This window comes from Diadema antillarum, unplaced genomic scaffold (genome assembly GCF_040938485.1).
Source record: "Diadema antillarum isolate AM-2024a unplaced genomic scaffold, OU_Dant_1.0 seq00000807_RagTag, whole genome shotgun sequence".
Taxonomy (NCBI): Eukaryota; Metazoa; Echinodermata; class Echinoidea; order Diadematoida; family Diadematidae; genus Diadema; species Diadema antillarum.
Window position 1 is genome coordinate 1,233,695 of NW_027271688.1, and position 17,909 is coordinate 1,251,603.

A 17,909-nucleotide genomic window follows, 5' to 3' on the forward strand; every position below is an offset into this window, starting at 1 on the left:
TTTCACGACTATCGTGACTATTCCGCCGCGCGAAATTTTTTGACCGAGCCATTCGCTGACTTTTTACTTTCAAGTCTCGCGCAAAATATGACACCATTTTCGCGAAAATCGTGCATACCGTTATGATGCTGCACGTCCTTTTATACATGTCTGTCAAACCGAAAATGGTTTAAAAACGTGATTTTGTGTATGAAGTCTATAGATATGCAAATGGAGTTTTCTCACCGTATTCATAAAGATATGATTATTTTCACTTTTATGGGCTAAAATCAATCAATTTCAGCATGATTATGCTTGAAATAAGTTCTGTCATAAATTTTGGGGGAAAATGATAAAACAAAATGTCGAAAAACAGGGAAATACATAAGAAATTCATAAAACAGGAAAATACATAAATTAATTTTGATGCCAGATTTTTTTTCGCAAGTACATTGTTAGGGATGCTACAAATAATGTTATCACCAAAAATTAGGATTCTAGGAGCTTTACTTTCTGATTTAGAGCAAAATGTGTGATTTCATGCATATATTACCATAATTATATTGATATAATGAAAATTTCCATTTCTTTTTGTATAGTTTGGTAGATTACGCCACAGGTAATCAATGCATGTGCCAATTTTCATGGTGATTGCACGATCGACGGCCGATGGTAACAGGTGGTGGTGGTGGGGGGGGGGGGGGGATGGAGGGGGGGGGGGAGGGGGGCACCATTGGCCAAGCTCATTACGTGACGTCAGATGAAAATGGCGACCTCCACGCTTGCTAAACGTCCGCTGGTTGACGCAAGTTACGACGACGATAGTGACGATGATTACGGTAAGTTAACCTATATGTTTGTGAGCTTTAGAACTGATTGTGGCCCTTATTGTAACCATCAAACATATATGTGGCTAAATGAAGGCATGGAATTCTAGAAAGCGCCTCCCTCAATTACCAATTGAACGTTTGACTTTGTCAGTGGTCCCATATATTGATTTTTCCGTATGTTTTCATTTTCACCCATAGTTTCCGCCAAATAAACACGCGTTGCGTTGTAAAATGCGTGTGTATAAATGTGGCTGTAGGACCTACTGTAAACTACTGGTATACACTGCCTTTTGCTTAACACCCGTCGCATTAGATATCAAGCTTAAATTCAACTAAAAAGTAAAATCTGTTTGCTTTCATTTGATGTTTAACAAAAGTTAGAACAAGACATAAATTTAAATTTATTTCTCATTCATAAATATAAACATCACATCGTCAACATAGACACTCTATAGGCCCGGCCATCGCCTATCTAATCAAGTTATCATTATGCCCTGTAGTTAGACTCTATTGCCATTGGCATTGGATTGGCTGGAGGTGCATTGCCAATTGCCCCTATAAATTGAAGTAAAATTAGCCTTGATTTAAAAAATGTACATGAAATATATGAGCAAGTTAGTCATCAGAGACAGAGTTTAGACTAGAAAACCTGGTATAGGTAAATTTAAGGAAATGCAGAGATGAAACTTAGTATGCAATGGCAAATATCGAGTCATTCTTGCTAGACGGAGAGCTACTTAACTTTAAGTTTTAATATACTAGAGGTCTCTAGGTTTTATACCAGAGACTAATGTATATGGGAATTAGGATAGACTGTCTAAATATTACATCACTTCACTTCAGATAAACCCTTTAAGATTCAACTTCTGGCTACATATAGAAACCAGTACTTTTGTGTGCAGTCAAATTTTGGCATGGGCGGTCGAACCTTGGTATGAACTTTTTACATCGGACAAGGAGTGTCTGCTTTTTGGGGTTTTTTTTTTTGCACCGCGCAAAAAGACATCTTTTTTAGAGGGGTATGTTTGAAGCATATTTTCTAAAAACTGGAGCAAACAATTGACACAAGTTGTCTGAATTCGTAATTTCCAGGAGTCTGTGAATAAGTGGTGTTATTTTTAGCCAAAATTTCATCCTCTGAGTACGGAATTCAAAGCCATGAAAAATAACGCGTCCGATGATACGATCTACTCTCCTACAGTTGTAAAATCATTAGAAACCATGACTTCAAAAGTTAAACCAGGTACTATGGGTTTCCTCAACTACAATGTAATAATGTGTTTGTAAGAGCACATCGCATATTGCAGCAAAATTGTACACTTTTAACAATTCTTTGTTCTTCCCTCTGTAGCATCTCCAGCAAAAGTCCCAAAGGGACCAAAGGTTGACAAAAGCCGCAGCTGCCCTTACCTTGACACAATCAATCGGTGAGTTGACGTTGTGGCTGTACATACTGTAAAAGTGGAAATTTTCGCGGCGTTGAAATTTTGCGCATTTCGCGCAACCAGAAACTAGCACGAAAATAAAAGCACGCGAATATTTTTGCTCGCCATATGTTCCTGTGCATAGATGTCTTGATTCCGAGGAATTTAAAACATGGGAAGCTCTTCTTACTCGGCCAAGCGCGAAAAATTATTCCCACGAAAATATCAACTTTTATAGTACATGACTGCATTTTGTGATGCAGATTTCAAATGTCACCCTATCTTTAGTCAAACTGCAGAGTAATTAAAGGGATGGTACAGTTTTGGTGGAGATGAGAATTGGGCTTTTAACTTTTTGCGAGATACCAAGAAAGCACTTATCTTATAGTACAGAGCATACCATTTTAAGAGGAATTCGAAGTTTGTTTGACGAAAATCGGGTTTGGAATGACTGAAACATCCAAAAACAAAGTAAAACAAAGCGATCGTAATAAAGTGTGGGTCCCACACTTTATTAGAATCGCTCTTTTTTGATATCTCAGCCATTTTAAAACCAATTTTCATCAAATAAATGTTGAATTCCTCATAGAATTACATGCTCTTTCATATTTCAAAAGAGGTTTCTCGTTATCTCACCAAAAATGTTAGACATTTGAAATTAGGTCTCAACCCAAACTATACGATCCCTTTAATGTGGAATCCATATACAGTACATACAATTGTAGTACTTGTAAAATGTTTTGAGTTATACTGATTGGTAAATCATTGCTTCCCAGAGGTTTTATGCTTTTAAATGGCTTGATTGAAATTTCTCGCTCTGCTATGATGCTACTGGGTGAGAATGATAAGGGCATTTAAAGGTGCCTTGAACACTATCTATGGTTTGAGTGGCAACTTACACCCGTATCATTCTCAACTGACAACATGTATGAATATATGTAGTTGGTTTCCTTGCCGCAGTTCGGTATGAAATACGCTGTATACAACAACATGGAGGTGAAGTTACTTTCAGATTTGTTATAAAATTGATTCATATTTGACAGTCAAATTAAGCCATCATCTATGATGTCACATGTGAGAATTGCTTCTTCATTCAGAAGCAGAGTAGAGGATTAATCTATGATGAGGTGCATTGTGATATTATAGTTGCCCTGTTATCTCAGGAGGATTTAGGGAGTTTTTAACAACACTTGTAAAATTTAACAAGCCTGTGCTGATGATATTGGGGCACACCCTTAGGTAATAATCGCTTGAGTCTTGCCCAGTATGTGAGAGATGCATGCAATAAGCAGTAAGTTTATTTGTTTGTTCATTTCCATCTGAGAAGATGGCTGGATAGCCCATATTCAGCTATGTTAAGGTGGTCTTCCATGGGGTCCAGTTGGATGTGAGGTGGGAACACTTCACCGGGTTAAACACCCTGCTCTTTTCGATGAATGAATGAAGTGAGATCTTTTACGTACATGAGTTGTTACTCTCTTATACACAGGACCTCCATTTTATGTCCTATCTGACGGACAGAGTGTTTTGCCTCTTGCTAGAGGGGATGGTATGCTTACACACAACATTGCTTAGTCCAGACTTGGGTTCAAACCCGGGCCCTTAGGATCGTGAGGCAGACGCGCTACCGACTGAGCCAACTCACCGCCCTTAAGACTGATGACACAGACTGATGACACAAGCACACACAATGGATTCATTTCATACATAATGGAGTGTAGATTTGCTAGCACAAGCAATTGAAATTGTGTGCAGTGCTGTCATGGAGTAAGCTTTGCTGTGTGTGTTCATTTGATGGAAGTGTGCTGCATCCTTCTGCAACTGTTAATATGCATCCCTTACTCTGCCTCTAGTACCAGTGCAACCTTCAAGTACGAGAATGTCATAATACAGTTGTAAGTGTGTTACTTGCAAAGACTTCACGGTGCACATCACTTGTACTGTGGTATCAAACCATTCTCATCCTGCAACTGTAAAATTCCTTATGTGCTGCGAAGGCAAAATGTATGTCGAGTCATGGTTGCACCATAATGCCTCCAGAAAGATTACCTCCCAATTTGTAGTTTCACCTGTGTTGTGTCTGTCATTTCTAGATATTGCATTTACAGCTGTATGATGTTTTGATATTTTTTACAGGAGTATCCTAGACTTCGACTTCGAGAAGCTCTGCTCTGTGTCATTGTCACATCTGAATGTCTATGCGTGCCTTGTTTGTGGCAAGTACTTTCAAGGTTAGTGTACTGCTTTTACAAACAGTTTGGCAGTTCAGTGATGTCATATGCGAACTCACCTCCCATTTTCTCTGGACTGTGAAATTTAAAAGAAAAAATTATAATTTGCCTTTCAAGTGAATTTCCATACAATGATTGTAAATATTTTTCTATTCATTCCCTGCTTGCAAGAAATATAATCCATCATCAATGAGGAAAAAAAGAGAGATTTTTATGGAATTTTATGCACAGGTCAAATGGAAGGTGAGCTCACATGCTACATCACGGAGTTGCCAATTTGTGCTTGATTGCTCAAAACTTCTGAATATCATAACTTTCTTAGTTTTGATCAAAATATGCTCAAACTTGTACTGTCCTGTTCTCATTTTGATGCTTCTGCAACATATTCCCACAATCAAATTTCCAGAGTGGGCTTTCCCTTTATCTTCTTAGTTTTGTGCATTAGTTAGCTACGATCAATTTGCTTGGCTGCCAAGTTGTCCATGTGAATTGAAATATAAAAGTGACACATATCTTTGATAGGTTCTTGCTAAAGAGGGGGAAGAGCCTGAATTTTGAGCTTGAACGTTTAGATTTACATTTTCAGTTTCTCTTTACAAATCCCAAATGTTGTAAAGATTAAAAAAAAACCAACAACAACAATAACTCTTTGACCCACACCTTACAACATACATGTAGTATGCAAGGATCATAATGTTTAAAGTAATTTTATCATTATTTCAAATTCCTATGGTTGTCATGTGCTCTTTCTCCATTTTTGGCACAACATGTGGTCCATGTTTATCAGTATGATAATTAGTGTTATTATTCGTATTTTATTACTGATATTATTGCTGTTGTAATTATCATCATTACTTCTACTAGTACAGTCACTACTACCACCACTACTATAATTACCATATCATAATTATTACATCATCATCATCATCAACATCAACATCAACATCATCACTGATGTCTGCCTCATTATAATGTCATTAGTTTTATATTTGCTGTTGTGGCTTTCTTCCCAGGTCGGGGCCAGAAGTCCCATGCGTACACCCATAGTGTACACATCAACCACCACGTGTTCCTGAACCTCCACACCCTGAAGTTTTACTGTCTCCCAGACAACTACGAGATCATTGATTCGTCTCTCGAGGACATCACTGTGAGATGATTTCCCTTTTTTTTAATCCTCGTAGAGGTTGACAGATATATTTATCTGTTCATTTATTTCATCGTATACTCCCATTCAGAGACACAAAGGCCTGCTTTACAAGGGAGCCCTGTGTCAATATACATTACAAAATGTGCACAATCATAAACAAAAACAAAGCAAACATAAATATGAATGATGCATTTTATTGACAATTGATATGTAAGAGCATAAAAACAAGAAAGAGGAGTATCACCTTTTAATCAGTTTTAATCAGAAATATTCATCAATCATTTTGAAGCCAGTCCCCTCATGTTCCTTTCAGCTGAACTTTGGAGAGCTGGAAATGTGGCAAAATATTTCTTTGTAGTTTGGTGGGATGGTTGATGATGCAGTTTGGTGGCATGATATGTATGAATGCAAATCCTAATATTGTACATTCATAGATGGAAAAGCGCAAATTTTGTAGAGACTCCACAGGGTCGACACAGTGTTAGATCTATCATCAGGCAACATCAAATTTAATGTACCCTGATATTCATTCATTTTAATTAAATTTGTATATTACAAGAAAAAAAGCATGTCGTACAAATACATAAAATGTACCTTCATGTTTTTCTCCTCATGTTGTAGTATGTGCTGAAACCAACTTTCACAAAGAGGCAAATCCAACAGCTGGACCAGGATCCCAAGCCATGCCGGGCCTACGATGGCACCACTTACACGCCGGGCATTGTGGGACTGAACAATATCAAAGAGAATGATTACTGCAATGTTCTCCTGCATGTAGGTGGTCCCTGCCTTCACACCATATTTGTTCTTCATATTTGATTTTTGTTTTTAGTTGATGAAAATATAGCAGATTACAATTTTGGTGATTAAGGTTACAAACAAATTGCATTGTAGATAATCCGTTGTTGTTTCATGTGTTTTACTGACTATTTTTTATGCCTCCGCCACGAAGTGGTGCCGGAGGCATTATGTTTTCGGGTTGTCCGTCCGTCCGTCCGTCCGTCCGTCCGTCCGTCCGTCCGTCCTTCCGTCTGTCCGTCCGTCCTTCCGTCCGTCCTTCCGTCCGTAATGAATTTTGTGGACAAGGTAACTATCAAAACCTTTTGAGGTATCCTAATGAAACTTGGCATGTATGTGTATTAGGGGGTGAAGTTGTGCCTATCAACTTTTGGGTGCACATGCTCAAGGTCAAAGGTCAAAAGGTCAAGGTCAAATACATAAAATCTCACTATTTCCATCATATCTATGCAGTGCCTGAAGATATTTTCTTGAAACTTAGTGTATACATGTATTACCCAATTAAGATTCTCTGGTGAAAGTTTGGGTCATGAGGTCAAAGGTCAAAGGTCAAAAGGTCAAGTAAAAATATTAAAACTTCACCTTTTTTCTCTGTACCTTGGAAATTGTTCAAGGTCTCTTCATGGAACATAGTATATATACATGTACTGACTGGCAGTGATTATCTAGAGAATTTAGGGTTCATGGGGTCAAAGGTCAGGGGTCAAAGGTCAAGGGCAACACTTCAAAATTTTACTAAATTCCCTCATGTTTGTGCAATGCCAGCAGGATTTTTTTTTCTTTTTTTACACTAGGTGTATGCATGTTTAACCTAATAGAGATTCTCTGGAAAGTTTTTTTTCTTTTGTTTTTACCTCAAAGGTCAAAAGGTCAAAGATCAAGTGAAAGTGCTGAACTAAGTTTTTCCTCCGTATCTCGGAAGTGGCTCAAGTTATCTGGAAACGTACTACATATTTATGCATCTTCTGCCTGACAGTGATTATCTTATGAATTTTAGGGTCAAAGGCCAGATGAAAATGGTAACAATTTACTATTCAATACAGAAATTGCACTTTTTCTCAATACCTTGAAAATTACTCAATGCATAAATGTATGAATGGGTCAAAGTCAAGTTAAAGTCCGTAAATCCCAAATACATGCTCTCCTATTCATCCAATTAAACCTAGGTCATGGAAGGTGAGCATTCAACACATTTGTGACAAATCTGTCATTTTAACATTTTGCCAATTTTGTGAAAATGTAATCACACATTGTCCACATGTACTATTTAGACCTATTAGGAGAATCATGCATTATGGCGGAGGCATACCAGTCGCCATAGCGACATTTCTAGTTCTTTTTGTCGGGAATATTAAATCTGTGGTATCTTTGTGTAAGCATCCCTTTTTTTTTCATGAATAACTGAGAAGTAAAAGAATGTTATGGTATTCCATTACTTGATGTACACTGTATGTACTCTTGCGCGAAATTGTTTCGATTAGCTTTTGAGGCAAAATAGGGCAGATTATGGCAAAAACTGAACCCTCATCATGTTGGGCAGATTATTGCCCCCCCCCCCCCCCCCACACACACACACACACACCTTTTAAGGGTTATTGGCAAAACATTGACAAAGACATGGATCACATTGTACATGCTTGGTTGTTTTTGCTGTTGTTGTTTTTTTGTGTGTTTGTTTGTTGTTTTTTTTAATTTGTGTAGGCCTACTACAATAAATTTAGAAAATTTATCCCTGAAGTTCGTATCCAGAGGCTACTCTTTTAAATACTGTAAAAGTGGACATTTTTGCGGTGTTGAAATTTTCGCACTACCAAAAATTAGCGCGAAATAGGGGCATGTGAATATTTTTGCTTGCCATATGTTCCAGTAGTTGATGTGTTGATTCTGCGGAATTAAAAACACACGAAAGTCTTCTTACTCAGCCAAGCGCGAAAAATTAGTCACGTGACAGATATCCACTTTTCCAGTAGTGATTCCCAAAATGTTTTACAAGTTACTATCATACTTGAAGAGCATAAACTTTGACAGGGTATTTACACCATTTGTTAACTGCTCTGTACTTGGTCAAATTGAAGAGGTTGTGATGAAGTATAAGATGGAATCAATTTCCTTTTAAATATGCGCAGGAAATATGAAATTCAGATTGCCAAAGTAGATAGGTCCAAGTGAGTAAATGTAGAATGAAAGAGGTAATAGAGGCATATCTGAAGAGATGATAGAGGCATATCTGACCGCATCTCTCTGTGTCAAGGTTGTAGACTTTCCATTGTGTTGTGGGATTGCTTTTGACATTTCATCTGGTTTTCATATCTGTTCTTGCTGAAGGCACTCTCGGGCATCATTCCACTCCGGAACTACTTCCTCCGAGAGGAGAATTACAGCGGCATCAAACTCGCTCCCGGCAACATCATGAGCATCTTATCTCAGAGGTTTGCATAGTAGACCATGCCTAATGTGTCTGTATGTTTGTACAGTGCACTCCCATTATGATGAACATGGTTATAACAAAAGTGTTACAATGAAGTAAGAATTCAGGTCCCCAAATTATTGTCTAGATTATCTTTGTATACTTCATATTGTTCGGCTGTGACGAAATGCCAATATAGCTTTTTATGTTCATGTTAATATGAAAGAATGCATGAAATGTGCACAATGAAGATGTTGACCACCCAACCACCTAAAGATCAAATTTTTGACTAGGTTACTGACGTCATGATAATCATAATGATCCCACACACCCATATCTATGTTGTCAACTTCAGTGTTCATTTATGTTCACAGTCTATTTCAGTGACTTATTTGCAATATGGCCTGTCAAAATGAGCAAGAGAATGCTATGTACTGCACAATCTACTATTGTGTTTATTGTGAAGAAAACTTCAAGGCAAAATATCTCATATTTGTATAATTACCAGGGTTTTTACCTCTTAATCTGAATTGAATCATAATTGTGGTATGCAACTGATTTGTGCCAATTGCAATCTTGCAATAAAATGCACTTACACAGCATATGTTTAGATGGACAATTAATGTAAGAGGTTTTACCCTCAATATCCCTTATGAGCCTGGCACTGCTAGACTAACAGTACTGGCAGAGTCCTATGGAAGATGACTGCTTTAGCCTGAATATGCTACCCAGAGAGAAAAAGATGATTTTATATTGTCACATATCATTCTCATTGCAATGTGTATCTTGTTGGCTTTTCACTGCTGCCCAGGTTTGGAGAATTGATGCGCAAGATGTGGAACCAGCGAAACTTCAAGGCCCACGTCAGTCCCCATGAGATGCTACAAGCCATTGTGCTGTGCAGCAAAAAGCGATTCCAGATCACCGAACAAGGTACTAGGCCCTTTCTTGGTATTCATTTCGGTATATGCGATATCCTCGATGCAAAGTTATGCAGGACAAATTTTTTAAAGTAGCAGAATGTATGTTGCCATGGTAACAGTGCAGTATGACCCCAAAATCAGGAAAAAGGAAGGATTTTATCTTTTAGTAGATGAGTTCTCATATTTGTCCCTCTCCCCCCCCCCCCCCCCCCCCCCCACACACACACACACGCACAAAATCTGCAGTAGAAAGTTCATGCATGAATAGCTACTGGTTATAATGGGTTGGTCAGACTACACTTTAAAAAAAAACCCAGTACTGGCGAAAACGATCAGGGGAAGACATTCTTGTCACATACATATTTGTGTGCATGCAAAGGTGATGTTCATCACCAGAGGTGTCAATCTCCCTACGTATTTGCCCCCAAGACCCACATAAGGTTTGAGAAGACAAGTTTTAGGCTTTTCTTCTCAAGTATTCACAGATGGAAATTGGAGGGGAATATCCATTGTCCCAGTTTCCTGGGGGCACTATGGCATAGTAGATACGACTCGGGACTCCCAATCAGAGGACCCAAGTTTGAATCCAGTCCAGTGCATAAGTTCTTGGGCAAGATCTTTTTACCCATGTCCCTCCTGACTTGAGTGTATGAATGGGTAGCTGGTAATGCTTAGGGTGGTGACAATGGCAGTGACTATAGAACAGTGGCAACACTGAAGAGGCTACATGAGATAAAGAAGACCTTATCATTAAATTATTATTGTTCTCAGAGCCTCAGTGACTGATATAAAAACAGGACATATAAACTCCATTTATACCATTTTGATGGATTTGTTTGTAACCTCCCCAATGCCCCTCCTGCATGATCTGCCACGCCCCTCTGTAGGTGACCCTGTAGAGGTGCTGTCCTGGTTCATCAACGCCCTCCACGCCTCCCTGGGGGGCACCAAGAAGCCTAACAGCAGCATCGTGTACAAGACATTCCAGGGCAGGATGAAGGTGTACACCAGAAAGGTCCTCCCAGCTGACATATCGGAGGAGGAGAGGGAGAAGCTACAGAAAACCGACGAGTTCAAAGGTCGGAGAAGCTTGCCTCTATCAAATTAGCTTGGTGTCACTGTCAAATATGATTTTTGTGGCTTGGATATGCATCAATTTACACAATATTTTTACTTCTATTCCTGTGACCTACATGCATGTAACGGAAAGGAAATACGATGACTTGGATATACATGTACTAAATATAGATATTGAAAACATTGCGCTGTTAATGCCTTTGTGTCCAAAGACCAATGATAAGAAAACATGGAGAGGAATTGCTAGATTTACGCACACATTCGTGTCCATGTTTGAGATTTTTTAAACATTGCTAATACCTAAAGATAACATTTGCTCATTTATATTCATGCAATTATGACTTTTACTTTGACTGACAATCCAGTGCTAAGTTGCAGAGGTACTATAACTTGAAAATTGATTTCGGATGTCATGAATCATGTATAGAGAGTTGTGCCACATAAACTGTTTATCATTATTTGGAGGTCATGGATGTGAATGCATAACATTTTGCATGTGTCTTGTGACTTTTGATTTGCATTTGAATTCATGCAGAGACGGTCCAGGAGCAGCCATTCTTGTTCCTGTCACTGGACATCCCTCCGGCGCCGCTCTTCAAGGACGAATTGGAGCAGAACATCATCCCGCAGGTCCCACTCTCCACGCTCATCGCCAAGTTTGATGGACAGACCGAGAAGGTTAGCTTCCTCCCGATCCCCGTATTGCTCTGCTTATGTCATGAAATGTACAATGTACCTACCAATTGTCTTATCTGTTTTATAGGAATATTCCTATTTTTCAGGAAAGAAGAAGACTCATTTAACCTTGCATTCCTGTTTTTGTGAACATCTGGTGATACTGATGTATGGGAGATAGGTAAAAATTCCTATTTTTGTAAACTTTTTCCCATATGGTCCCATTTATTGAGTTTCAAGGTTGGCAGGTATGATGAAAACATCAGCATTCTTTTTTTTTCTTTGGTCGTTCTATTTTATTTCCCAGCAGATGAATATACATGTAACTATGTAGTCTTTAGATTTGCATTTTACTGACAAGATTTTGCAATCACTGGGCCTTATTTTGAAAAAACAAAAACAAAAACAATTACCAACAAAATGTAGTATCAGCATTTCCTCAATTATACTCATACAGTTTGTATTTCCTGTTGTTTGTGTGTGTGGGTGTGTGTGTGCGTGTGTGTGTTTGTGTATGAGGCTAACTCCATTCCACACATCAGTTTCTCTGAAGTAAAGATTCCTTCAACCTCCCTTCCATGTCACTCAAGGAATACAAGACATACAAGGAGTCGTTCATCAAGCGCTACCAGCTCACCAAGCTGCCCCCCTACCTCATCCTGTGCATGAAGAGGTTCACCAAGAACACCTTCTTCGTGGAGAAGAATCCTACCATCGTCAACTTTCCTGTCAAGTGAGTATGGGCCTAAACCTCAAGGCAGTTACACCTGTATTTACATAAATATTTGATGTGGAACCTGGACTGAAGCCTATACAAAGGGTACTACCAGACAAGGACTTTTTTTTTGCTATATGACAGAAACATTACCCATAAATAAGTATCGTAACTATTTTTATCACAAAAATTCCTAATGCGTCCACAAGAGGGCAATATTTTTTATAATCTTATGCCGCGTTGATGCTTTTTTAATGATACAGAAAATCCAAAACGATTCTGGTCCTACATTAAGTCCTGCCGCACCGAGAGCTTTGGAATACCATCACTCCGCTGGAATTCCAGGCTATGTGCAACATCGGTCGACAAAGCTGAAAGCTTAAACGAGTTCTTCCAGTCAGCTTTTATCCAAGAACATGACCAGTCACTGCCCCATAAAGGCTCCTCCCCTTTTCCCGAAATACAGCACCTCCATATCTACAGCACTGGCGTTGAGAAACAACTTCAACAGCTGAACCCGTCAAAGGCTAGTGGTCCAGATGAGATACCCCCTAGGCTATTTAAACTTATAGCCCATGAGATTGCACCAGCCTTGTCCTTCCTCTACCAACAAAGCTATGACAGTGGTGTGATTCCGCCTCAATGGAAGCAAGCATTTGTCACGCCAATCCACAAATCTGGTGACAGAAGTGATCCCTCCAACTATCGTCCAATTTCCTTAACCTGTATATCCTGCAAAGTCATGGAACATATCATGCTGAGTCACTTATCCAAGCACATAGCAGTAAACAACATCTTTGCAGACTCCCAGCATGGTTTTAGACAAGGCTTATCAACTACAACACAACTCACTTCTGCTGTCAATGACTGGTCTCAGACACTCCAAAATCGCAGCCAATCTGATGTCATCTTTCTAGACTTCCAGAAAGCCTTTGACAGGGTGCCACATGAGCGACTTTCTATTAAGCTACGCTATTATGGCATTACTGGAGAGTCTCTCAACTGGATATGTGCTTTCTTGGCTGATAGGTCACAAGCTGTAGTCGTTGATGGAACCAAATCATCGTGGAAGGAGGTCTCATCAGGAGTTCCGCAGGGTTCCATTATTGGCCCTACCCTCTTTCTACTGTTCATCAACGACATCCAGGATGGCATGTCGTCACCCATCCGTCTGTATGCTGATGACTGTGTGACTTATCGGGAAATTAGGTCAGAAGATGACTACAACACTCTACAACAAGATCTCCAGACATTATCATTATGGTCATCCAAGTGGCTCATGAATTTCAACATCAAGAAGTGCGGAGTAATGTCAATCACTCGAAAACGCAATCCTAAAATCTACAAATACCACCTTCAGAATGGTGTAATTCCAAGAGTTACGGAGTATAAATACCTTGGAGTAACTGTAACACCTGACCTACGCTGGAATACACACTGTCAAAACATCAGGTGCAGGGCCAGCAAGACCCTGGGACTTATACGCCGAACATTGCCATCATGCTCAAAGGAAGTGAAGTGTAGAGCCTACACAGCATTGGTTAGGCCTAAACTGGAGTATGCCTCTGAGGTTTGGAACCCTCACACCTTGACGTCCATTAACAGCCTCGAACAAGTGCAGAGGGCAGCAGCCCGGTTTGTTGCTGGTGACTACAGATGGTCTACATCATCTACCCGTCTGGTGTTGGCACACGGATGGAACACGTTACACCACCGGCGACTCCTGGACCAATGTTCACTTTTTTACAAAATCCACTATGGAGTGGTAAGCCTACCATTGCCCTCAGCGGTTACCCCTGCAACCTACTATGGAAGGAACGATCATGACCTCAAGTTCAACATACCCAAGACAACTATTGATGCATTCAAGTACTCATTCTTTCCAAGGACAATTTGGATCTGGAACCGCCTACCTAGTCAAGTTGTACATGCCACCACCTTAACAACATTCAGAGAAGCTGCTCTCCCATGTATTACAACCCTGCAGCCTTCTTCTGGATCACTCATCCTTTAAAGGAGGATGCATTCAGATTTTATTCGCACAGTGCACACTTTTATTGTAAATAGAGATCATCACCATGGCACCTCCCAATGGCACACATGTGTAGTTTCATCCCAGTATAGCTTCTTTGAGCTGCGAGAGGGATTACAGTATCAAGTATCAAGTATCAAGTATCAAGTATCATTCAACGTAATTGATGTAACATCAAGAGCTATAGTGCAGCCAGCATGCATGCATTTGTAATAATATAGCTGGTCAATTCCTACTGAAAAAATGTCCAATTGGCCAATACTCTGCTATAGGTGAAACCTGTTATGACGAATATGGATAGATAGACAGAAGGTTTAGACATACCTTGTAGACTAGACTTAATAGATAAACAAAAATCTTCCGTATCCTGGCGTTCCAATCTAAATGATCTCAGTTTGATCTAAATTGATATACAAATTATTTGTATGTTACTGTTTGAATAATCATACATTACTTTACCGAGAAACTCTGCTCCACATACAAATTGACTTTGATAAGGAAGAAAATACGAAAAGAAAGAAAGAAAAAAAAAGAATGGTGAAAGTTTCATTGGAATTGAATAGCCATGATTTGTGAAAACAAAACAGCCACCTTGATTCTTTAATATGTAAATGAGCTGGCCCCTGTGTATCTCACATTCCACATGTTTGCCCACAGAAACATTGACTTAGCAGAGTTGCTACCAGATGACCCAGAAGTACTTGCAGCTCACAAGTACACGACCTATGACCTGATTGCCAACATTGTCCACGAGGGAGAGCCAGGCAGGGGCCGAGGATCCTTCAAAGTTCACGTCCAGCACAGAGTAAGTGATAAGATAACCTTCCGTTTTGTCTCGTTACTGTTGGCTTTTGAAAAGCTCACATACAAATTTGTATGAGAGTAAATTTCTATTATATGAATGCTGGGTAGCATTGTAACTGTATATGCCATATATCTATCAAGTCTAATTTTATGTACACTGTAAGTCAGGAGTTCCTGACAATTTTGTGATTGGTTAAATTCCCAATCATGGAGTACAGAAATGGACAGAGAAATATATCTGTGCATGTTGCATTCATGCAGGATCAGAGTTTCATTTTCACCTTTTACAATTCCCAAATAGCACTAGACTTGCAAAATTTGTGAAAATGAAAACCTATAAACCATACATGTATAGACCGTACATACTGTACCATACCATACCATACCATGCTGTATAAACCATACATGTATATATGGTTTATACAGTATCAATTGCATGGAATGTGTACTGTGGCTGTGTTAACCTATGTTTGCGTTGATAACCGAGGGAAAATGGACACGTTGTATGGAGTGTGCATCAAAGATTTCTGTGATGCTCTTTGCCGTTACTGAGGTTCTAGGGCAACAGAGGATAAAGCAAATTTGCAGTCAATGTTGTAGCAGTTTGCAGTATAGGTCTTGCAGTACAGGAACGTGAAACCAGTGATCCAACACTCATGGACTCAATGATTCTTTGTGGCAATCTTGTTACAGCCCACCGGGAAGTGGTACGCCATCCAAGATCTCCACGTGGCAGACATCCTTCCACAGCTGATCACGCTCTCTGAGGCATACATCCAGGTAGGGAACACCCACAGCCCTACTATACCCACAGCTCCACCCACAACTCTGCCTCATCCCACAATGCCGCCCCTAAAATCAAATAATTCATTTATTGTTATTCAGCATTTGTTCTTATCCTGTATTAAAATAACAACATTTCACTGTATCTATTCCTTCTTTTTATTGAATTAGAGTAAAATACCCTGTTTGCAGCAGGCTTTGTACAGGGTGCCTATTTGTGGCAAGGGCCATTTCATTCATAGATGAAAAGGCCCAATCAGATGTCACTTCCCACAACACTTGCAAGCAACGCCTGCTTGTGAATCATGTGTTCTAAAGACTAAAGACGTAAAGTGGGACGAAGCACACATGATGTTCATTAGCCTTTTTATTGATGAATGAAAGTGCCCCTGCCAGAAAAAGGCACCCTGCCACATATTGGGTATTTTACTCTAGTCTTGAGCAAATTTCGAGCAATGTGTAAGGAGATGTACATGTTTGTAAAAAACACTGTTTATGTGGCCAAGATTGCCTTTTCATACATACAAGTTGAGCCCCTTGTTTTGTGTCCAACTTTGTCCCAATTGATGCTGCTCTGTTACTTTGAATTCAGTGAATTTCACTCAAAGCTTTGTTCATGGAATAATTACATCTATGCAAAAGAAAATTATGATTAGATATTGTATGCACATGAGATTAGGACTAATGCCTTTTTATATCATCCTTCTTTCCTTCCAATTTCCATTCCAGATTTGGGAGCTGAAACGTGACAAGCCGCGTGAAGCTGTGGTCAAAGCCATGCCTACTGTCATCAAGTCGTGACGTTTGTTGGTCAGCCGTTTCTTTCCCATCATTGTTTAACCTTGGATGGACGCTACAGGCAGGTGGAGGACCATGCTCTTTTCCAAGGATACCCGACAACCTCATTTCCCTCTGCCTCTGATAGTGTCCCCTTTGAGGTCTTTCATGCATGAGACCCTTTGGAGCTCACAATCCTGATTGACCATTTGAGGCAACACCTACAAATGAGGCCCATTGGGATTACAGTCTAACTGGCCAGTGATTGAGGTCCCATTCCCTAACGAGCCCTCTGACATCAAAATCATTACTGACCATCTGAGGTCAGGCACCAAAGTGGGCCCAGTTTAATAGATTGGTCTGGACTGGTCACTGTCGGTCATGCCCCACGGTTGAATAAGCCAGTTCGGAGATAGCTCATGTGCACATGGGTACAAATGACCTTTCATTTTTCTCAGTTGGTTAGGCATTTCACTCAATTCAAAGCGACATAATGCAGCAGCTTGTCCAACATAGCAATTTATGGAAGTCGTATTTTAACAAAGAATGAACCTGTGTAGATGAAGTGACCAGAATGGTTCGTCAATCAACGCTTCGGAAGCATCTATTTCATTGTGCAGTTTTGAATATACATTAACAAACTTTTTCTGTTAACATTGCCAAATACCAGGCTTGCTGTCAGGTGGATGTACTGCCGTAAGCTCCATTTATAAGGATTCATGAATAATCATAGCATTACAGATGCTTATCTCGGTGAAATTAAAAACCAATCTGTCTCTCGGTACAAATGACCTTTTTCTGCTCGTGCTCAAACTGGAACCCCAAACTGGCTTATTCTCCTGTGGCCCCATTAAAAGGTCACACTCCCAGATGGATTTACCAAGTTCGGATTGGGAATGACGTAAAGGAATGTGAAAAGAAGCATTGTCTGTCCTGTTGATTCTCTGGCTCATTATTTGATAGTCTCATCCAAACTTATTTTCCAGTTTGTAGAACAGACTTTAGGACTTCTGTGTCATTCTTGGCTAGTCCCACCTAATACCCTGCCCGCTGTATCAAAGTTAGAGGTATCACTGTGGCATTTTCCAAATGAAATTTGGATTTGCCATAGAGGTCCATGATTAGGAGGTCCATGATTTAAGCGTATTCAGCAGATGCAATTCCTGAACTGATTTAGCACTATTGGGTAAAGATGTATGTGTGTGTGTGTGTGTGTGTGTGTGTTGTGTAGAAATGTTATCCTGCACAACTCATATTCCCTTTTGTTCAACAGGTGTTGGTGCACTCCTGTACAAAGTGTAGAT

At 39.7% G+C, this 17,909-nt stretch overlaps 1 protein-coding gene across 1 annotated transcript; it reads left to right on the plus strand.

Annotated features, from left to right (window-relative positions):
• Positions 1–745: 745 nt before the first annotated feature.
• On the plus strand, positions 746–16,960 carry LOC139739571 (ubiquitin carboxyl-terminal hydrolase 39-like). The gene is made up of 13 exons (XM_071650174.1): positions 746–818; positions 2,161–2,236; positions 4,370–4,464; positions 5,478–5,614; positions 6,236–6,388; positions 8,738–8,841; positions 9,631–9,752; positions 10,630–10,821; positions 11,355–11,497; positions 12,085–12,227; positions 14,899–15,046; positions 15,739–15,825; positions 16,558–16,960. The coding sequence occupies exons 1-13, from the start codon at positions 746–748 to the stop codon at positions 16,627–16,629; spliced, it is 1,545 nt and encodes a 514-aa protein (XP_071506275.1). The 3' UTR covers positions 16,630–16,960.
• Positions 16,961–17,909: the final 949 nt, after the last annotated feature.